The 23428-nt window shown below is 39.5% G+C and overlaps 2 protein-coding genes across 2 annotated transcripts; one reads left to right on the top strand and one right to left on the bottom strand.

The window, feature by feature from the left end:
• Positions 1–674: 674 nt before the first annotated feature.
• On the top strand, positions 675–2109 carry sst2 (somatostatin 2). The gene is made up of 2 exons (XM_053487121.1): positions 675–872; positions 1930–2109. Exons 1-2 carry the CDS (start codon positions 735–737, stop codon positions 2107–2109), a joined length of 318 nt encoding a protein of 105 aa, XP_053343096.1. The 5' UTR covers positions 675–734.
• Positions 2110–4976: 2867 nt separating this feature from the next.
• On the bottom strand, positions 4977–9814 carry cwc25 (CWC25 spliceosome associated protein homolog). The gene is made up of 9 exons (XM_053487120.1): positions 9690–9814; positions 9017–9189; positions 8087–8323; positions 7321–7390; positions 7075–7217; positions 6921–6984; positions 6651–6832; positions 5412–5579; positions 4977–5306 (listed from the first exon to the last, which is right to left on the bottom strand). The coding sequence occupies exons 1-9, from the start codon at positions 9705–9707 to the stop codon at positions 5192–5194; spliced, it is 1170 nt and encodes a 389-aa protein (XP_053343095.1). The 5' UTR covers positions 9708–9814; the 3' UTR covers positions 4977–5191.
• Between the last annotated feature and the right edge of the window lie 13614 nt (positions 9815–23428).

The following is a 23428-nucleotide window of genomic DNA, read 5'->3' as shown; positions in this document are numbered from 1 at the left end:
GCTTTGTTAGATCTAGGTTGCAAAGTACTTTGTTAAACGGACATAAAAAAAATGCTATATAAATAAAAAAAAAACATTTTGATTGCTTGATTCAAGAATTTCTAATTAATCTCTACATCACACCATATGATCAATTTTGGTTTATTTTCTGGAATAAATATCATTTTAATGTATTTTTAGATCATTTATATTGTGTATAGGTTTTATTTTTATACAGAAACCATTAAGTAATATAATTCCCGAACGGTATCTTAAATTTAGATTTGACCTGATGGTGCGCTGGTGGAAACTCAGGACACATACGAACATTACTAGAGAGATGACTAAATGAAATTAGGATGCTTTTGGATGCGAGGAAGCAGCCAGAGACGTCCACCTGTTTCTAGGTTACACTACTCTGATGCTTGCATACGATGCTTGAAAAATCAGTCACTCCAGAAACACTGCAATGCCTTTTACAGTTTAACAACATGAGGCACTTGATGTGACAGCACTCTTTGTTTGGACAGCAGTAAAAGACCTATTAGCTGATGGCAAAGTAAGGAATTTTAATTAGTAACCCAGTCGAACTCTGGGCTCCCAGTTATAAAACTTCCCCAAGTGAAAATGATTTAATTTGTGTAGAGGAGTATAAATATCAGACCCAGAAAGCGGAGACAGACAAGAAACCGAGCAAGCAACAGACAGCATTAAGCTTGAAATCTTGGACCAGCTGCTTGAACCAGACCACGAAGATGTCGTCTTCACCACTCCGTCTCGCTCTTGCCCTCATGTGCCTGGTCTCAGCCATCGGCGTCATATCGTGCGGCCGGCCCCATCTGGCTTTGAATTCGGCTCTGGAAGAGGCCCGCAACTATCCGCTTGGAGAAGAGGTAAGAAATAGATAGAGATACCTGAACGGGGATATCTGCAGGTGTTTAAATGTTGTGGATTAAAGAGAGTCTCTAGCACTAACACTAATACTGACTCGACAATGTGTTATGGCGCAATTTTCACTTTTGTGAAACGTTGGTCAAATATCACTAGCGAGACAAGATTTCAGTGATGTGATGATGGTTTTCCTACTTTGTAATTAGTAAAAATTCTAGACTCTTTCAAGTTACAGAACCACGTCTATGTTGAGTTGATTTACCTGAAATGTTGTTAACATTTTGAAAGCGAATAATTCACGCCATATTTCCGCTTTATACTCAAACTACAAGGCTAAAACAGATAACAAGAAATCAAAGGCCGCCTCAAACTTGTCTCTGCATCCAGTTATTCTGTAATCCATATATAAACGTAAACAAAACCATGATACAACACTGTAATGTTATGATGGCGGCCACGTTGTGAAATCTTGGACAATGTTCTGAGGACACAATTTGGAAAGCTTCTTAAAAATACATTATACATACACACGAGACTTTCAGTATTACACCTTAATAAAATGGGAGGGGGAAAACTTTTCAAGATGGGTGGTGACCATGGTGGCCATTTTGAAGTCGGCCATTTTGGATCCAACTTTAGTTTTTTTTTGTAGGAAGAGGGTCATGTGACACATCAAACCCATTGGGAATTTCACAAGAAAAACAATGGTGTGCTTGGTTTTAACATAACTTTATTCTTTCATGAGTTATTTACAAGTTTCCGACCACTTATAAAGCAGTTTTTAGCAGTTTACATACTAATGGCACGTTAGGAGCGGATAGAAATTGTGTGTTGATGTCTGGTGAAGGCATTGACCGGGTCATTGCAGCAGATTTCAATGCAAGACACCCTACGAGACCACCCATCTCCCATGCTACAGTTAGCAAACTGCTAATAACTGCTTTATAAGTGGTCAGAAACTTGTAAATAATTGTATGTTACACAGTCCCATTTCGAACTGTATTGTGTATTTCACTTTGAACATCCTCTGTATTAAACAGTGCTGTGTTTTCTGTTCAGGTACCAGAGAGACTCACTCTCCCCGAGCTCCAGTGGATGCTCAGTAACAACGAGATCACGCCCGTTCAGATGGAAGAAGCCCCTCGCAGCAGGATGGAGCTTGTCAGGAGAGACAACACGGTGACGACCAAACCAGTCAACTGCATGAACTACTTCTGGAAGTCCAGGACAGCATGCTGAGCTCATTTAGAGCACGGAGCAGAGCCGGGGGCACCATTTAGACCTTTAATATGCTGCGAATCACTCACTGTTTCCCTCCCCTTCAGCGTACACCTCTGAGACAGGCTGACATGCTCGGTCTCTGGCTTCCAGCACGCCAGGGCCTTGGTTAATTCTTTTAATTTGAACAGCTTTAGGATTGTAAAACATTCAATACTGGGTGCCAATGTTATCCTGCTCTGAAGCGAGACTGCTTGAAATAAACAATACAGCATCAATAAACTGAGGTGTGTGTACTTGTCTGTGCCAAGTTACAAATTTAGAGTTAATTAATTTGCACTAAAATACATTTTCCCTTTGTTCATGACGCTGCCAAAGCTGCAAGGATGCATTATGGTGTAGATTTTAAAACATTCAAAAAACCCTAAACACTAAAAAATAAATCTTACCAGCAAAATTCATTTACGGCATTTGCTAGATGCCCTTATTCACACCAACTTATGTTTATTTATCTCATTTCACATCTGAGCCGTCGAGACGTAAGGGCCTTGCTTAAGGAGCCAACAGAGGCAACTTGGTGGTCCTGGGGTTTGAACCAGGACCCAAAATTCAAGACACAACAGTATATTTACAAAATTTGTTATCACAGACTGGCTAATCACACTAGCTTGCTAACTTGCAAGCTAACACTGTACAGTGAATGTTATCTAAACCTAGCCACATAGCTCCCGCTACTTGTATTAGCACAGCATGTACAGGAGTTAGCGATAGCGATGGTAGCTATAAGCCAAAGACAGAATACCTGTTGCCTAAATTATACCTGAGGGAGCGTGCAACAAACAAAATGCCGACTTGTCATAAAAACGGGGGGGAAAAGCTAATCAAAGCTACAGCTAATACGATAATGGCAGCTCATGAGACTATAGCACACTACAGTATAAAGGGGCTCTTTAAACAGTCTACTGACACAGCTAGCTAGTTTTTAGGAGACTACAGAAGTTATATTTCGTTTAAATCTAAAGTAGCTACTCAGCCGCACCCAATCCTATACCAAGTCATGTGACATATCTTAATACTAAGAAAGAGGTCACCTTGAAACTACACCACCATCTTATTTTCATATGAAAACTGTTCAGTTCATCTAAAACACTTTTGGCAAACCAGCTGTTCAACAACATGAGCTGGCGTATGTTTGAGAGCCTTTTGCGAGATAACATCATTGAATAAACCCAAACCATGTCGTCTAAGACGTGACTTACTAAAATAGCTGCCAAGAAGAGCAGACTTTAATTGAAGGATTTAACTATAGCTAAGTAGCTAATCTCTCCATCTCTACTAAATCCATGTGATCCTGATTTATCCAAAATCTTTACATTATTTGCTTTGCTAAATGAGTTAAATACTTTATATGAATATGGTCAGTTTACTATGGAATTTTCTTAAAAAAAAAAAAAAGAGCAAAATTTCTGCTGCACACTTAATTGGGAAAAAAACAAGCATAATACATGTACGATACACACAATACAGGTCAAATACACATAGGTGGCACGGTGGCATACTGGGTAGCACTGTTGCCGTCACCCTTGGCTTGCTCATCAGAGACATTTCATTCATCATTCATTCATTTAATTATTATCTAGACACATTTTTCTCACACATACACACTTCCAAATATTTTCTTTTCTAAAAAAAAAAAAAAATAAAATCTTAAATTTTTTTTGTGAAGCTGCTTTGGGACAATGACCATTGTTAAAAGCGCTATATAAATAAAATTGAATTGAATTGAATTGTTGCCCCACACGTCCAGAGTCCGGATTTGTTTCCTGCATCTGGTCTTTGTTCATGAAGTTGCATGCATGTTCTCCCTGTGCTTGGCTGGTTTCCTCCAGGTAATTCGGTTTCCTCCCACAATCCAAAGATGTGCACATCAGACTAAATGGCGCTCCCAAATATAATGGTAATCACAAGTGGCCTCCACGGTCCCTAGCTGGACTTCCTAGATTGATACATGGATGAAATAAATGCATAGTCTAGAAATTATGTAGTTTGTCAATGATTTAAATGTTTATGTTTGGTTATATAATTTCACGGTGATAAATATTGCCAAACACGTAAAATCACAGAGTGAGGTCAGCGGATGCTGAGACACATAGGCCACAGAGGTCGTTGACTTTCTGCAGAATCCATAACTACAGACCTCCAAACTTCATGTGGCCTTCAGATTAGGTGAAAAACAGTGCGTAGAGAGCTTCATGGAGCGGGTTTCCATGGCCGAGCAGCTGCAACTACTGGACTCTAGAGCAGTGAAGACATGTCCTCTGGAGTGACGAATCACGCTTCTGTCTGACAGTCTGATAGACCAATCTGGGTTTGGAGGTTGCCAGGAAAACGGTACTTGTCTGACTGCATAGAGCAGATTGTTAAATTTGGTGGAGGGGGAGGGATTATGATGTGGGGTTGTTCTTCAGGAGTTGGGCTCAACCCCTTATTTCCAGTAAAAGGAACTCTTAATGCGTCATCATACCAAGACATTTTGGATAAAATAAATGCTTCCAACTTTGTGGGACCAGTTTGGGGACGGGCTCTGCCTGTTCCAGCATGAATGTGCACCAGTGCACAAAGCAAGGTCCATAAAGACATGGATGAGTGAGTTTGCTGTGACTGTCCTGCATCTCAACCCCATAGAACACGTTTGGGATGAATTAGAGTGGAGACTGCGAGCCAGACCTTCTTGTCCAACATCAGTGTCCGTCCTTACAGATGCTCTTCTGCGAGAAAGGTAAAAAAATTCCCATAAACCCACACACCTAAACCTTGCGGAAAGCCTTCACAGAAGAGCTGAAGCTGTTATAGTCCCAAAGGGATATCAGATGCAAAATCAATAGAAATGAAGTTTTTTTTTTAATTGCTTTAAAAATACAAAGATTTACAGAAATTAATGAATTAAAACTGCTCAAATTACAACCATGATGAAGACAAGCCTAATTTTTCTTTTCCTTTACAAAGGATCCTCTAGGCACATTGTACACACAGTTCAGAGAAATTAAAAGAAATAAAATTATCTGTACAAGTTTGTACACATTTGAGCGTTGTCAGAACATTTTCATCTTCTCATGAAGTTCTTCTCCAGGGAGGCAGAGGTCCTCTGGATGGAGTGGATGTTCCTTTTCACGCGATCCTCCACCGACGAGGAGGCAGCGCTCTCCAGTTTCATGTTACTGTACAGAGAGCATGACGCATAACATCAGGAATTAACCTTGTATATATTTCAAGACATACGTGAGCCGACACACGTGTGCGCACACACACATACACACACTTACTGTATGAACGAGGCGTGACTGCTGTGTTTGGTCCTGCTCTCTCTTTCTTTCTCCTGCTCGTCTTGTCGCTTGTACTTCTGCACGTTGCTCTCCCTCTCCTCCTCTCTCTCCTGGGCGAAGCCCATCATCTCTTTCCTCCTCTTCTCCAGCTCTTCAGCTGTGAGACGCCTGAAAAGGATTTAAAGCTTATGAATTCCCAAATGTTAATGGAAATGATTAATACCAGATTTATACTATTTGACCACTTTAAATTCAAAATTATCATCTGTGTATTATTCCTTGAACTGATTTCCTTTGACGATCTAGTGGGAAATGCTATAAACAACGACTGGTTTTGTACGTGTTAGTAATGTGAGCGGATTTGTTCACACTGTGTGTATCCGCAAACGCGTCTGTTCACCCGCTTCCAAAAAGAAAATATGCTCTATGTGATGCTAAACACACGTGCAAGCTCAGTCTTTATTAAAACATTTCCAATTAGTTCAAAAAGTGTTTACAACAGTGATCCCCAACTACTGGGCCATGGACTATATAAATTTGAATTTATTTCCATTTTATTGACTATCAGAGTGTTTTATTTGTAGTTATTACACATAATTGGTGGGGTTATGACACTAGTCTAGTTTACCCCCAGAGTCTAAACAATTAAATCACACTGCATATATGTATACACTGTTTGGACAAAAATAGAAGGTTGCCGTTTCAGAAGGGTCAAATTATCAAGCAAAGAAAACATCCAAGGAGATTTTAAATGATTTTAAATGGAACTGGGTTAGAACCCTGCAACACACTATCAAAGCTTGGAAAGATAAGTGCGGAACCGTCAAACTTAAATAAATAAATAATTAACAGAGATCACGTAAACGCTTGGTGAAGTTGCACAGTAAAAAAATAAAAATCAACAGTAAAAATCAGAGCTATGTTTAATAGTGAACGTTAGAGTGGCATGATGCGAAGGTTTCATAAGATTAGGACTAAACAGCTGTATGTCCATAAGAAAACCACTTGTTAGTGAGACTGATCAGAAAAAAAGCTTCAGTTTGCTAGAGAGCATAAAGATTGGATTTTGGAGCGATGGAAAAAGGGCATGTGACTCATCTGATGAGTCCAGATTGAGGCTATTCCAGAGCGATGGGCATGTCAGGGTAAGAAGGGAAGCTCATGAAGCGATGCACCCATAATGCATCTGTGTGTGTGTGAGTGTGTGTGTGTGTGGTGTGTGTGTGATGAGAAGCGTACTTGCTGTAATTGGTGGGCTGCGGTCTGTGATGGCGCTCTCTGGGTCTTGACGGGCTCGGCGCTTTAGGTTTGTGTTTGGTGTCTGTGCTATGAGGTGAGCGGTTCCTCTTTTCTTCTCTGGAGCCGAGCGGAGAGCGACTGCGCTCCCTCCTGTGGGTCGACTCTGACCTCCCTGCTAGAAACTACAACATCACAGATAAACTAATTAATCTCAGAATTCCATCACAGGACCAGGCTGCTGCGTGTGAGTGAGTGAGTGTATCTACACACCTGCAGCCCGTAGCCGGATTTCTGATGTGAATGAGAGTTTGAGATGCCGTTTTCTTCTCTTGATCTGATGGCACAAAAAAAAAAGGGAATGTTTTTTTGTTGTTGTTGTAGAAATAAAGTAATGACGACATTGTAATTACAGCTTCATCTCTACCTGTGCTTCCTTTCTCCCTCTGCGTCAGAGCTGGAACTCCTGCGCTTGTGCTTCTTGTCCTTTCTCCGTTCCTTATCGTCTCTCTTTTCTTTCTTGTCCTTCTTCCTTTTTTTCTTTTTATCCTTTTCTAAATTTTCACGTAACTACAGGGAACAAAAAAAAAACCCCGACAAAATATAACAGTGTTACACTTCGTAATCATGAAGATTGTCAGCGTGTCCTGAAGGGCTTTTCGAAGGGACTCACCATTTTGCGTATCTCTTTCATTTTAACAGGATTTGTGAGAATGCTTCTCTTCTTCTCTTCCTCACGTTTACTAAAAATGAACAGAAGAATTTTTTTTACAATCAAGAATTTTGGTTAAATGGGCCTCCGAGTGGCGCAGTGGTAAAGCGCTCGCCCTATCATCCGGAGATCGCTGGTTCGAACCCCGGGTGATGCTGTTTTCCTCTCACAGCCGGAGGCACAGAGAGAGCTGATTGGCCGAGCTCTCTCAGGGGGAAGGGATGAGAGGTACTTGTGCTCCCACATTAGTCACGGCGCTACAGCCAATCAGGGGCGTCTGTGAGCTCGCGCACGCGGAAGGAGCGGCTAGCGCTTTCCTCCGAGTGTGTTACTCCGCCCCTAACGGTGCGTGAGCGAGCAGTTCAAAAAGATGCGGTCTGCTCGCGTCACGTGGTTCGGAGGAAACACGGGATAGCTTTCGTCCTCCCGACTGAGTGGTTGTAGTAGCCTTGATGTGTGTGGGAGCCCCCTAGTGACGGGGAGTAATTGGCCACGACTAGATTGGGGAAAAAAATCGGGGAAAAAGAATTGGACAGGACTAAATTTATAAATAAAAAATAAATAAATAAAAAATAAAAAATAAAGAATTTTGGTTAAATGTAGAAATGTTTTTTTAGGGACTTGTACCAGATATGTAGCTCTGGAATATAACCAGGACATGTGACTTTATATGAAAAGGCGGGGAAAAAAAAGTAAATAAATATTTAAAGAGCAAAGGTTTCCTCACCGGATATCAAACAACGGATCTTCTCTTATCTTACAGGCCAGGTCCATGCTGGACATAGAGGTCTCGGTGTTGAAGATGGAACCTGGTAGAAGCCCGGTTTCGGAAGACGGGCCGCTTTCGGGTTCCTCATACTGCTGAGTGATCTGCTTATCGATGGGACGACCCAGGAGGTACTCATCACGGGAGATCTGTCCCCCTGGACCTTGATACATCCAGTCCAAGCGCTCATCTTTCTTCCTAAAACACCAAAGTACAAAACAGTGCGTCTAAACAAGAGACTCAGAAAAGGTCACACAAGGTCAGACACAAGGTTTATGAATTCAAAAATAAAAAAAGTTTCATTCACACATATAATAAACTGTAAAATTGGCATGTCTGTACAATCAACTTATATCATAAAAAAAACAGACCTTTTTAAAAAAATCACTAGTTCATCTAAAAATTCAAAAGATGGTGCTGTACATTTTATAATACACACTTATAAGTGTGTGCAATTGAAATCCATTTTTTTTTGGGGGAAAAAAGACATTTAACGATCATGATTTTTGATAATGTAACGCCATAAAACCGTGATTCTCTTTCACCACTCGGACGCTTCTGCATTTGGTATAGAATCATTTATACTTGAAGTTGATCGGCGAATCACCGGTCAATCAAACTGACATCCAGCCAATCCTGGTCGCTGCTCAAATGACCAAATGCCTAATTATAAACGTAGAAATTGTTTGTTTTTTTAATCGAAGATTAAAAAGAATCGTGACTCATAACTGTAACGATTTTCTTTCCCATCTCTACTCACGGATAATATCAAGTTTAATCTAATTTGCTAACATTTAGGTCCTTAATACATAATTAGTCTATATAAAAAAAAACAACAACATCTAATTAAATTCAGATATATCGATTTCAGGACGTGATGAGAGTACACACTTGACAGCCCCCGACTCCTGCGCGTATCTCGTGATTTCCTCTCGAGCTCGCTCCGCTTTCAGCTCCTTCTGCAACTCTTCGATCTTCTTCCTTTCTGCTTCATGTTTCTGCTCAGCTTTCCACACACGCTCGATGTTCTTCAGCGTCTGGGGATGCCAGCTTTTCTTCAAGTTCTACAGAAATAAAAAATAACAATAAAATACTTTTTTTTTTTTTTTTTTTTTTTTACGAAACGAGGAACTGGGGATTATGAGCTTGAATGTAATGCAGATTTATAAATGAGTATAAACTGGAAACTTAGTCCTTTACTCCCCAAGTGCAGACCATTTTAATGTCTTTATATTTCCTTCACAAATTAATAAGAGTCTATGCTAATATCAATGTAGTGACGTCATTAAATCACGAACAAACAACATTATGCAGTGGCTAAAAGTGAATATTAAAAAAACAGGACTCGTTAATACTTTCTACAACTTTTTCCAGATTTTTGACCCTGTTTTCCACTTATTAATTATTTTTAAAAAGAATAATAACAATAAAACAACGATAACTTAGCATAACCGTATATTAGCCGTTTGCTAGTTAAATCGAAGGGCAGGCTAAGCTAAAAGCGTTAGCCAAAAACAATCCCTAAAATGTTGGTATTGTTTAGTTAACTTCGGGAAATACGTACAAGATCGCCGCCTCCCATGTTGATCAATAAACTGAAGGTCGTTCGACCTAAAATGTGTGTTAAATAAATCCAACGCTGATATTTTTCCTCCTCACACAGTCGCCATGTCTGTTTTGGATCTGAGAACGAAGCTACTTCCGGTCGTAATGCGCATGCGCTGAACACTAAGCCCAGTGAGTCGAATCACTTGACTTGATTCAGCATTGAGAGTCGATTCTTTCAACGGTTCCCTGTTGGGCAAAAACATGGGGCAAATTTTGTGATCTTATTTATGATCTCTGATAGTTTTATCTTAGTAAAAAATATGTCTGAAATTGCTTAAGAAAATCTTTTTTTTCTTTTTAATTACTATAACGCATTATCTTAAAATATAATAAACAAAATCTATATATGTTAGTGACCCAAAAACCCAGTGTAAGGATCTATCGAATGACGGAGACTTTAAAATACTTTTGGTAAGTTGCTCTGGATAAGAGCGTCGGCCAAATGCCTAAATGTAAATGTTGTTGGTCTTTTGGCTCCTCCTATCCAGGGGTCACCACAGTGGACCATCCATTCCACCCACAACTTGGCACAGGTTTTACGCCAGATGCCCTTCCTGATGCAACCCTCCTATTTGGATGGTCCCAAGCCCGGAAAAAATGGGAAGGTTGCATCAGGAAGGGCATCCACTGAGCCACCAGTGCCCCAAAATAAAATATATAAATATATACAGTACAAAACAAAAATTCTTTTTGTTTGTTTGTTAGTTTGTTTGTTTTTGTCTGGTGGGCGGTGTTTGTGGTGTTTGCACAGATAATTATGTCCCCAGGGTTGTCACCGGTGTCCTCACTTAATGGAACCTTCGGCAGCATTATCATAAACTTTTATGTCTTACTGTGAGTGTGTTACAGGCGTTACTCGGTGAACATAGCGGTAGGCAGCACCATCAGTTTTTAATTCAATAAAATTGACATCGAAATGTCCCCTGAAAAATAACTGTGGGCATGTCACAGGCGTTCCTCACTGGATGAAACAGTAGGCAGTACATACAATAGGAGAGAGCAAGGGTTAGGGTGTAACTGTAGGTGGCAGTGATGCAACTTCAACTAGATGCTGAGTGGTACTGAGAGAAACATGTCGAGAAAATAGACCTTGTGGAAGTACCGGGTAAAGCAGATGAAGAGTTCAAGACGCAGAACAAGTCAAGACAATATCAAGGAAGAATGCATTAGACATTTAAAGGAAGGCTGGTCTGCAAAATCAGCATTAAGAGGCAAGATGAGGGAGGATGAGACCTACAGTAGTGGTGGAATGTAACGAAGTATCTATACTTTACTTAAGTAAAAAAAATAATGCATACTTATACTTTTACTCAAGTAGATTTTTTTAGCAATTATCTGTACTTTGTACTACACTACATTATTAAAATGCGTGTCGTTACATCCTTCCGAATCTTACATAAAAATTTTTTGGTCGACTGACATTTTGGCGTTGCTGGCCAATAGTGAGTGCGCGTTTTAAAACAACACAAACGGAACTGATGTAAATCGAAGAAAAGGACACCAAATATCAAACATGGACGAAGTTGTTGAGCAGAATAAACTGGTCATACAAATTTGATTAAAGTGTTCAGAATAACACTCACCTGTGTACTTTTGAGTTTTTTTTTTTTTTACTGCTCTTAATAGTATAGTAAAAATAAAATAAATTTTATGTCATAATTGGCTTAGCTTAATTATTATTTAATGAGTAATAATAAGTAAATAACCAGATTTTTACAGTGTGTGGGTATTGCAGAGAGCTTGCACAACTACCCTTTCCAGTACACAATAGAAATTGTTTGTGATTATTACAGTTGAACAGCCCAGACATTGAGACAACCGATTGTGTACTTTTACTTAAAAAAATACTTTAAAGAAAATTTAAAAGTATGTACTTAGGACTTTTACTTAAGTAAGATGTTGATGTAGTAATTATACTTTTACTTAAGTATATATTTTGCAGGGTAGTTGTACTTTTACTTAAGTACTATGGGTCAAGCCCATAGTTAAAGGATTTTATAAAGAAAGTTACGGTACATCAAGCCGAGCTCATAGCTACTGAAACCCCGGATCAGACTGCAGAGCGTCGACAGCGCTGGTGCATATCAAAAGGGTTTTCACACGTCTGCTTCTTTAAACTTTTTTGACCTTGGTGGCCTCGCACCTCCAGGGTTGAGGGTTTAATTCCTGCTTTAGGTGGCGTTCCCAAACACAAGTGTGTACACATTTTATTAGATAATATATATAGGGCAACTAGGGATTGTGTGACCATTTTATTCCCATTTTATGACCATGATAGAACCTTCGATCAACATTCACACACACTACAGTATATGCAAGTTGGGAACCCATCAGGCACAGAGGGAACATGCAAACTCTATGCACACAGACCCAACGCGGAAATCAAACCCAGTCCCTGGAGGGGCAAGACGACACTTTTTTAAAATTTTATTTTAAGTGTAAGATCTCACTGGAGTCACAAGCTGGCTGACCTGGACGTTCTGAAAGACGTCTTCATGCTAGCATGAATAATCCTTTCGTTCAGCAAAACATTAATTGGTAAAACTTACTTACTCAAGACATAAAGTAACAAATTTTAGAGCTTTTAGAGTTTTAATTATTAAACTTTGAGTGTACAGTATATTTACTTTTTGCATGTCTGCGTAGTTTATTGACTAAAAGTCTTAATACAGTTTAGGACTTACAGTAGATGTTTCCTTCCTGTTCTTTTCCGCTGCTTTTCTACTGGCTATCGAGTACAAGGTGTACTTTATGCATGGTTTAATTAATCTCTACGTGTCCAGTATAACACTTGTTTTTTACATACCCAGCTGAGATATAACAGGTGCCTATAGATGGTAATTATTACCCAAACACAAGTATTTCCCATAATTCTTATTGTAATTAGTGATCCAGAGTACAAAGTTAGACCAAGTTGTACAGGGTCACTATTTCGACTATTTTTTGATCAGTAAATGCGTATATTGTTAATTCTAGAAGTGCTGGAAGCTTAACGCGCTCCTGGCATGCGGCTAAATAAATCAGACAACTAAAAAAATTTATTTAATGTCATTGAATCATGAATACATTGTTTACATCTTTTTATTGCGACCGACACTTTCCATTCCAGCCTCTTATTTATTTGTCTTTTCTAGTAAATTTACCCTTCAGTTTTCCCTTTAGTTTTTTCATGACATTCATTGCACTTGTATAAGTATATATTTTTTCTAAAAATAGATTTTTACTGCATTAAATAAATCACAAATCCAACTAACGATCTACTCAAGCATTTCTTTTCGCATGAAAACATATGCTTCCTGTATGGAATATCCAGTGCAACACAATAACACATCGATTCAACAAACAATAAATACTGTAGATCTTCCACTGCAAACAATCTCGATTCTGAATCTCCTAAAAGTTCAACATTTAAACATAAAACTAAACAATGTTCTACTCAAGAAGTAATCAGGAAACAAAAGTTTGACTTCCTAGCGCCTTCCACTTGGTAGACGTCCAAGCCCGATGCGATCGACTGGAAGACCGAAGCCAGGCCTGGCACCCTGCTTGGAATGTCTAGTTCTGCCAGACGTATTCTTCTCTGTGTTGGTGATCTGAGCTGTGGTTCCGGACGCTATCTCCAGACGCTGCTGGTTGGTGTTGTTGCTCTTTTCGGTTGGATCTACAGAGGCGCTCTCACCGGATCTGATCTCAGTGAGGGAACCGTTTCGCCCGGTCGTGATCTGAAGCGAAGCACCACCTGTCCGTCTTTTCTGTGAACCTTTAATCCGCCTGCTGGGAAAATAACCTCAGTTAGAGTGGTTTTAGCTGTGCAGTGCAGTTTATAAGTGCATGATCATACAAAGACTTTTAATTGTGCAGGATAACAGAAGACAGTTATGAGAGTAAAAACTATATAATCCCCTGCTACACTAATGCACTTATCCCGGTGTTTCACTAGTGCTTGGATACCATCAAGGTAGAAAGTGCCATTATCGGCCTTGATGAAACGCCGGCCTCCCAGGAACTCCTTTGAGTGCTATGTTATACATTATAATTCACAAGTTTTAAATCCATTTAAAATCTAGAGAATGTAAAGGAATCCTGTCTCATGTTTTAATCTTAAAGAATTTAAACCAATATCTATTAAGATATAGCATAGGAATTCATGATATACTGTATACTTTAATCAACTGAACATAAAGCCACAACTTCAGATTCATCCTACAGTATAATTTTTTAAAGGTTTCCTTTCAAAAAACCCAGCATCAGCAACCCAAATATCCGTCATACGAGTCACTATAGAAATGAAAATGTATTAAAACATGAGCATTAATAAAAAGTTGGGGGTTTTCAGCTTCACTACTATCAGAGATGCTGCTGTAGAGAATTAATCAACACCTTCTGACCCATCAGAATTTAACAGCACAGGAAGCAAACCGGGCACAGTGTAACTTTGCCATAATATAGCACATTTAGTTTAATATTTAACATTATATATTGTTTAATATTCAACATTTGTTTATTATTAAATATTCCTCAGCAAGCTGTCTTAGCATACACAGTCAGGTCCATAAATTTTGGAAAAAGTTTTTTTTTTTTTTTGCATTCAGCCACGGTAAATCACTGCTGTTAATTTTAAATAAAACATTCAAGATGTGAGCGAAGTCAAGACTTTTAACTGAATCTTATTAGAAGGGGTTTGACAAAAGTGTGCCGTTAACCATTCAGGAGTTTCAGCCATTTACATTCCTATTTTTAAGGGCTCAGAATTAATGGAACAAATGGCTGACAAGCACCTGCATGGCCAAGTGTGGCCTGTTCCCTCGTTACTCCATGACTAATCAAGCAGATTTAGTACAGTAGCTGTTCATTCAAACTCCCAACATTGAGTCCATGCAAGTGAATGAGGACCTCATTACCCTAAAAAACAGCTCAGATAGAGAGAGAGAGCAAAAGTGGCAAAAGAGCAAACGTGGACAATACAACAGTTTGGAACGTTTTTGAAAAGAAGGAATTAACTGGCGAGCTCAGAAACAGCAAAACGCCTGGAAGACCTCGGAAGACAACTAAAGTGGATGGCTACAGAATTCCGTCTTTGGTGAATAAGAACCCTTTCACAACATCTGGCCAAGTCAAGAACACTCTTGAGGAGGTCGGCATGTCATTCCCAAAGTCTACAGTCAAGATAGTTCGTTATAAAGTACAGTAAATACAGACACTTAACAACATGCTGACACTGGTTATGCTCAAGGACAGAATGGCTCTCCAAAAATATGGAGAAGGAAAGCAACACCTCATGATCCAAAGCATAACATCATCAGTCAAACATAACGGAGGCTGTGTTCTGGCATTAGTGTGTATGGCTCCCAATGGAACCGTGACACTGCTGTTTATTCATGAGCTGACTGTTAATAAAAGAAGCAGAATTAATTGTGAATTGTGTTTACAGGGCTGTACTCTCAACGCTTAGATTCACCAAAATGCGGCAAAACTTATAGGACGCCGCTTCATATTGCGGATGGATGATGACCCAAAACATACAGTGAAAACTACCCAAGGCAAAGAAATTAGATATTCTTCAGTCAGTCAACTGATCTCAACAAAATAGAGCAAGATTTCCACTTACTGGGGACAAGCCTGAAGGAAGAAAAACCCAAAAACAACGAGCAGCTGAAGGCAGCTGCAGTAAAGGTCTGGCGAAGCGCCTCAAAAGGAGAAAACTCAGCATTTGGTCATCTCCATGGGTTTCAGACTTTAGGCAGTCGTTGACTGCAAAGAATTTTTATCCATGTGTTAAAGGCAATCGTTATGTTTGTAACTGATAGTTTGTTCCAGTATTTATGAGCTCCCAAATGGGTGTGTGTGTATGAAAATGGCTGTAATTCCTGAATAGTTAATGCCACACGTTTGTCAAACTTTGTAAATTTAAGCTGAAAGTTTCGAGTTCAATGACAATGAAGGTTTCATTTTAAATTCAATGTGGTGGTGTCCAGAGGCCAAATGGCAAAAAAAAATATCTTTGATCGTGACTGTAGGTTCTGTGGATTAAGTTTTCTGTTTAAAATGGAAAAGTGCCATGTTTAAATTGGACTTAAATCCCAGTATAAATATATAATCGTCTCCAGCTGCCTTACTGGGATTTAGACCCTTTTGATTTGTTCTATAAACTGAATTGTGTGTGTGTGGGGTGTGTGTGTGCAAGATTGTTTCCACTAGGGTCCACGGGACCTCCAGTTTATCCCTTCATATCTCTAATCATATTCCTTTAATCCACTGTTGAACCCACAGCCTGTAGTGTTTGCTCTCTAGAGAACCCTCGCTGTTAGATCTATTCGTGGCGGATGACGAACTTCTGGAAAGCGTTTCCTCTCGAGCTGACCCTTCTGATGGATCGGCTGTGGCCGGCTCTGTCTGTTATCATAACACAATGTCTGGTAATGTCGCACCTTAATTAGGTGCCGTATGATCTCAGCATCAGCGCCTATGTGATTTCAGGTTTCTCCGAAGTCTGCAATGGCGTGAAGGATATTTACGGAAAGATCGTGCAAGCGTGTGCAATGGCACATGCTGGATAGTGATAGCGGTACCTCTGCTTCTCTTTCTGGTTTCTTTTCGGCTTCACGGGGCTGATAGAGAGAGGGTCCAGAGGGCTTCTTCCTTCGGGAAAGCCCCTCGTCCTCTTTTGATCCTGCTGGACTTTGCTGTTGGTCTCGGGTTGGCCGCAGGGCTGTATGGTGACATCGGCGGAACGGATCGCGCTAGCAGGGAGAGGTGTCTGATTCTGAGGATGAAATCAGAAAAACACATAATCAGAGTGCTATTTTCTACTGCAATTACAAATTTTATAGCAATGAAAAAATGTTCCATTTATTATACTGTTACTTGTATATCCATGTCTAGGAAGTGCTATTTTTTTTAAAACTAAATACGATTAGCCGCTCGTCGAGTAACATGTTTAGCATTAATTAATTACAGATCGTCTTATTTAGCTCTGATTTATTATTTTTTTTAAATTAAGTTGTACATTATGTATTTTGCTTTGTTGCTGGTAAGTGTGTTGTTTATCACATTAGCAATCTCATTTTAAATAAAGTGCATTAGCTAGCTAGATTAGCTACCTTGGGTGAGTTTCGGAAAAAATACTGCTTTACTCTAAATATTGTCTTTACTGCATCAGAATGCCTCTTTGTTAATGTCTGATAGTGGCTAATCATCAGGAACAAAATAATGTACAGGCTAGAAGACCTAGCATCTTCTGTGGACCTCTTTTTCTCAACTAGCAGAGACGTAAGGTAACTTTTACTCCAATACATTCTTCAACAAATATCTGTATTTCCTATTTCACATGCTGTTGCGTGACTATTATGCACAATTGTGTGACTTGCCTTCGTGAGACGCTAAATCATGTAGCAGGTGTTTAAAAACAAAAGTGGAGACAGTTGCAAATTTGAACATAAGATAAGATTAATCTTTATTCGTCCCATGGTGAGGAAATTTCTATGTTAACTTACTTTATCTATGGTGTCCCTTCAGTACTTTTACTAAGGTACAGAATTTGTCTACTTTAGCATTCGCTACTAGAGATGAGCTGTTACTGCTGGGTTTTTACATTTCAGATAAATTAGGTAGGTTATTATTGTAGGCAGTTGCTACACTTTTTCTATTTCCATAGAGCACCGTTCACTGTCCATCATCATTTGTTCATTAGCACGAGGACGTGATCACACAGTATCATGTGGCAGCAGGTTTCGCTATCAGAGCATGTTTAAATACACCATATCCCATGTTATTTAAAATCTTTGATTCCCACTGATGCAATATATTGGCACCCCATCATCAGTGTACCCCGCCTCGTGCCCTAAGTCTCCTGGGACCGGCTCCAGGCCCCCCCCCCCCCGCGACCCTGTATACAGGATAAAGTGGTCTAGACGACGAGTGAGACGATACGCACTGGGGATGAGGAAGCGATTTGATTTACCATGCTGTTAAAGAACTGTAGAAATGTTTAAACCTATGTTGTATATGACTGAAATAGTCCACTTGAGTTGAGAGACGACTGATTTTAACTTGCAGGACGGTTGGATCAAGTTCAGTCCAAGTTCACCTCTTTCTATGGATTGCATTAGAGCCAAGCTTTTCCAGAAAATGTAATAATCTCACATTAATCATAAATATATATTTATGATTAATGTGAGATTATTACATTTTCTGGAAAAGCTTGGCTCTAATGCAATATACAAACACTGAATGCTTTTGGTTAATCAAAAATCATGACTTGTGTATTGTGAATCTTGTGTATTAGTGTAAAAAAATGAACATAATGCATTTTTTTCCCCAAAAACGAACAGCTTGAGATTATCATAAAAAAACTATAGGAAGATTTACTGCATTATTATTATTATTATTATTGTTGTTGTTGTTGTTGTTGATGTTATTATTATTATTATTAGTAGTAGTAGTATTTTAAATATAGATAATAAAAAAAGTTATTGGCCAAACGTAGCATTTGCATATTGATAATATGTCTATTTTTACAAATAATGCGTTTGAATATGTACACATTTCTATTTTATTGTCTGACCCTAATGTGAACATACATTTTTTTAAACATTATTTATTTTTGCTCAACTTACATATTTTACTTGACCAGAAATTCAGTTCTTAAAAGTACGTTAATAGGTGAATGATTATTTCTGGTGTATTATTAGCTACTTTAATATTATTTACATATATTTATGTTACATACACTGTATATATACTTTTATATTATTTATACTGTATTATTATTATTTTAACAGGTGGGATTACTGTATGTTAAATTGGGACTAATGACTGATGCCCTTGAGAAATCGACCTGTTTAGGTATTTCTTTGGATTATTCAGGAGAATTGTTCTTCATTCAGTCCAAACACTGAGCTGAGCAGCTGTTCAATTTTGCCTCAATGGTTTAAGGCTGAAAGAAATGATCCTTGGATCAAAGTTAAATTTGTGACAATTTTTTTTTAGCTCAAAAGAAAGTTTTTTATACAGCCGGTTTTTATCCAAGCTTTCTTTCTTACTTTAAGTGAAGAATGGATGTCTGGCTTGAGACAATTTTCTCTATTTTATCACTTTTTGCCCTGTTACCTGCTGTGGGATGGTGGACGTTCTGCAGTGTGGAGGGCTGATCATGAAGAAACAGAACAGGGTTACACACTCCCAAATCTGCATCTGAAAAACACAGACAGAGAGAGAGAGAGACAGAGAGAGTGAGATCTGCAATATGACTACATTTCGTCCAGGAATTCTCACACACACCAGTAAGAGCGTCACAGTGGAAACCCACACACGTCCCCACATGCTGCGCGAGGCCCTGTGAGACCTTTTTTTGATGGAATGCGAGTCTGGATTAGTCCTGCCCTTCCCAGGCAGCGACATGTGTCAAAGCCCTGGCGTCTCATCTTCATTAAAAAGGTCAAAGTGATGGAAATAATTCGGCTATTTCTGAACAGAGGGGCACCGCGGCCCCCTGGAGAAATCCCCATCTCCCCCTCCCCCCTTCCACCTCGTCCCCCACGTGAGCAGCCAGATCAGAGCCGAGCATCAGAGTGACAACGAGGAGTCTGTCAAAACGCCGATGCTGGCAGAGGATGCAGCGCTGATCTCCTTTAACTAGGACTGACCCTCGGCAGAAAAAAAGTTTACGGGGAAAAATGCTGCTTTAAAGTAAATGAATGAATAAATAACTAAATAATAAAAACCCTGTGTAAATTCAATTAGGCACAGAAGGAGAAGTGCAGCATCTCGCTTTGACATTGAACACACTGGAATGCGTACGAGCGAACACACACACACACACACACACACACACATACACACACACATACACACACTCAGATAAAAGACAAAAAAGACGAAGTTATCATGCAAGAGTCAGATTACATTGGATACCTGATAATCTGGTACTTGAGTGGGAATTGATCGCAATGACACGAGCGAGGGATAAAAATGTCAAATGTCAAATTCATCATCCTGAGTCGTCACTTATATCCAAGTTCATTATCCAATCCCAATGTCTGATCGGCAGATCCTTTTACATATTAGCATGCATTAAATCATGCACATTAAAAAATTAATTCAATTAAACAGTAATTTTCCATTAAACCTTTTTTTTTTTATCCTATAAAATTAAAAAGGTCCATAATTTACATTCCTTCATCATTTTGTTCTCTCACCTTTTTCCAGACTCGGATCTCACTTTGCAAGACGATTCAATCGATCTCCTCTTCTTTTTTCCTCCTCTCTTGATGCACACTTGTTTCTCATCTGCCCCTCACTAATAACTTGTTTATAGATTTTCTCGGGCTCAGGTCCGTCCAATCAGGCCCCTTGTTTCCAGTGATGTCATCATCGCCCTTCCCTAGAAGCCCATTGTAACCCGGTGCTTCGGGAAACCTTTGTGCCAGGGCCGCTGGTCACTTTCTTCTCGCCCTGCGATTTATTGGATGCATAATTAACAGTTTAATGCGAATCTCGCACCTGATTGGTGTACGTCATGGTGCGCTTGCAGTCGAGTTTAATTTTAAGGCCATCACTGGGCCTTGGTGCTTTTATTAGCCTCGGCGATCACTGCCAGGCTCTGTCTGAATGAGGATGACCTTTTAATGCCCCCCGTCCGCGCACGCTAATAAAATCACACCCGGGCCAGTGACGGCTGGTCGCCCCGGCTGAGTTACACTCGAGCGATACCATCGGAGGCAGGGCCGCGAGTATCACACACACAGGCATTTCAAACACATGCACGGCATAATCGACATGAACTCGACATCCTGTTTTGTCTGGGTGCATGGGAACGGCGGACAGGATCACTAACAGGCCCAGGGGCATTCGTTACGTGATGAAGCCCGGCGGCCTGGATGTCGCACGTTGAAGAATGTCTAACGAGAGCGCTGCGTGAGAAACGTCTCGTCCTCGCCAGCAGGAGGAGCGAACGCTTCAAAGATCCCCCTGAAAGACGTTCGCTGGAAGAACTGGTGCATTCTGGTACAGGACCCGAAGTGTGTTAGATGATCTCTTGTGGTCTGAGGGATTCGCGTCAGATAAACAGGAGCATTCCAGGTAGTTCGGGTTGAGGGAAATAAAGCAGCTGTTTTAATGTATTACTCAAGAACCAAAAAGAGACATTCGCAATAAAAGCACAGATTAAGGGTTAGTCTTGCCTGGTTCCTGACTAGCATCATATCCTTAGTCTCTCTGAACACAAGGACGTGCTCTTCAATTTAGATTAAACACAGCTTTGTATTTTTCAATCCGTTACGGTTTCTATTTTACAGGAACATGTGTACAGTGTCCTTATCTGTAAGGAAACATTTATTTAATATTTATGGAGGGAGTCATTTTTTCAGCTTTGTTTCTTAATAACATGTGCTTGTTCATCTTACTAACTTCGCAGACAAAGAAAACAGTAAGAGTGGTGAGGGGACGACTGTTCGTACCGGCTATAACGTAAATTAAAAAAAAAATTTGGGGACGTAAATGTAAATGCATAAAACCTGTGACGTGTTTTGGGATTTTCTATATAAATACAGATTATCTGCACGATGACGTGAAATCGATACACATTTACTAGAAGCTGTACTTCAGATGAGATACTCTTTTGTGGCACTGGGTGGCAGCACTGAGTCACAGCTCCCAGTTAGCTACAGTACGCGATCGCAAGCTAGAATTTTAAGCTAGAATATCAATATCAATAGGTTAGGTCTAATGGACGTTTTGATATTTTTTACGTAGGATGCATTAATTGGGACATAACCCCATTGTACTTTAGAAAAGTGAACTGTTTAAGAATTGCTGAGGTTTAAAGGGCACCTAAATTCATGTTTATGTGTGTGTGTGTGTGTGTGTATACAAACCAAAAATATGAGAAAGAAATTTTTTTCTGCTTTTTGTCTTTTTTTCTCATTTTTGCATCATATGGCTCTTAAACTAGTTCATTAGACTTGTCCCTATTGTGACCTCATATAAGACGGTACCCTACAACACACCTCCCCCCACCCGGCTGTGTTCTTCTCTGAAGAGGCGTGGCTCAGCACAGGCTTATTTACAGTACATAGACACTAAGATGGTGCATTTGGAGCAGGAGTGAAATAAAGGGTGTTTAAGGAACAGTATGAGGGGGATTTCAGATGGAGACCTGTGTTCACTTATTAAAGAAATAGTTACATATGGGACCTTTAAGAGAAATAAAAACTTGACCAAGACTGAACAGTATTCCTTCCTATATAGTTTATTTCTATGGACCACTAGGGTCAAATTTGAGAATATATACAGTATATTTTTAGTCGTCTAACCAGGGACTGTTGACCATTGTATTTATTCTCATTTTGTGTCTGTGGTAGGACTTCTGGTCAACATTCACACACTATAGGCAATTAGCCCAACCTGCATGTGGTTGGAAACCGGAGAACCCAGAGGAAACACACCAAGCACGGGGAGAATATGCAAACTTCATGCACACAGACCCCAAGGCGGGAATCGAACCCAGAACTTGGAGGTGCAAGCCGACAGTGCTAAACACTATGCCAACGTGGCGCCCAATATATATTTATAAATGTGTACATATATGTATACAGTATATCAGCTATTTTGTATATATAAGAAAGAGAAGAAAGTGGGCTCGGTCACATCTGTGTACAACGTAAAACGATGTACGTCTCTGTGCTCATTTCCGCCAAAGACCATAAACGTGTTTATTTACATCAGTTAAACTGATTTTTATTACATTTACAGTTTGAAACATTACTTTGGCTCTCGGCTGCTACTTTGGAGTCCTCCCACAATTCCATTAGTCAGAAAGCTTGTCTTGGACGGAAATAACCAGCCTGAAACTTTGCCAAGCAGACAGACAGGTTTTCAGACAGAATAAAGACTTTGAGAGAAGTGAGCAGTAAAGTGGCAGATAAAGCTATTAAGGTGTTAACAAACATGAACATAAACAACAGTATACAGGATAATAATAAAATCTCATTCACATATGACTCAAACCTGTTTTTTCCATCCATTGATAATGATTCCTGCTTTTTTCTGGACAAACATCAAGCCGAAGCCTGACCACGCTCCAGTCGAATGGATCTTCTTCTTATCAGTTAATCTAGCTATCTCTTGACAGTTTCTATAAGGGAGTGTATGCCCTTGGTGATAACTTAATTGGTTTGGGATTTTTTTTCCCTCAACATTCCAGTTTGCTTGTCTCAAGTGAGTAAGTTTGGTAATGGTTTATTATAATGAGAAAATATTCCTGCATTCACAGATCAACACATTAATCAGCGTGGCCAGGGTTAGATAGTCAGAAATATTGGGGGTCTGTAGGTCCTCATTAGCACAGATTTATCATTAATGCTATTTTCCTGTAAAGTATTATAATTAAATCTCTGGAAAGACGTCCAAAACCTCGCTTTGTTTCACAGTGAATGTCAAGCTTTGATGAAGTTGTCAGACAGTTACGTGTTGTAGTCAAACAGGCCTGATCCTAATCTACTCGGTTTATTATCAGAAGGTCTGAATGTCTATGATGCTCCTGTGCTGCAGTCAAGATAAAAAAATAAATAAATGCAGTTTCTCTCTTTTCACTTTTGGATGTAAACAGATTTAACAATGCTGCAAATAGAGACATTTATTTACTTATACAGTAAAGTATAAAAATCCTCTACATTTGGTCATTCAGGTTACAAACCT

The sequence above is a fragment of the Clarias gariepinus genome, chromosome 25 (genome assembly GCF_024256425.1).
Source record: "Clarias gariepinus isolate MV-2021 ecotype Netherlands chromosome 25, CGAR_prim_01v2, whole genome shotgun sequence".
Lineage (NCBI taxonomy): Eukaryota > Metazoa > Chordata > Actinopteri > Siluriformes > Clariidae > Clarias > Clarias gariepinus.
This window is presented reverse-complemented; position numbering and strand designations above follow the sequence as displayed.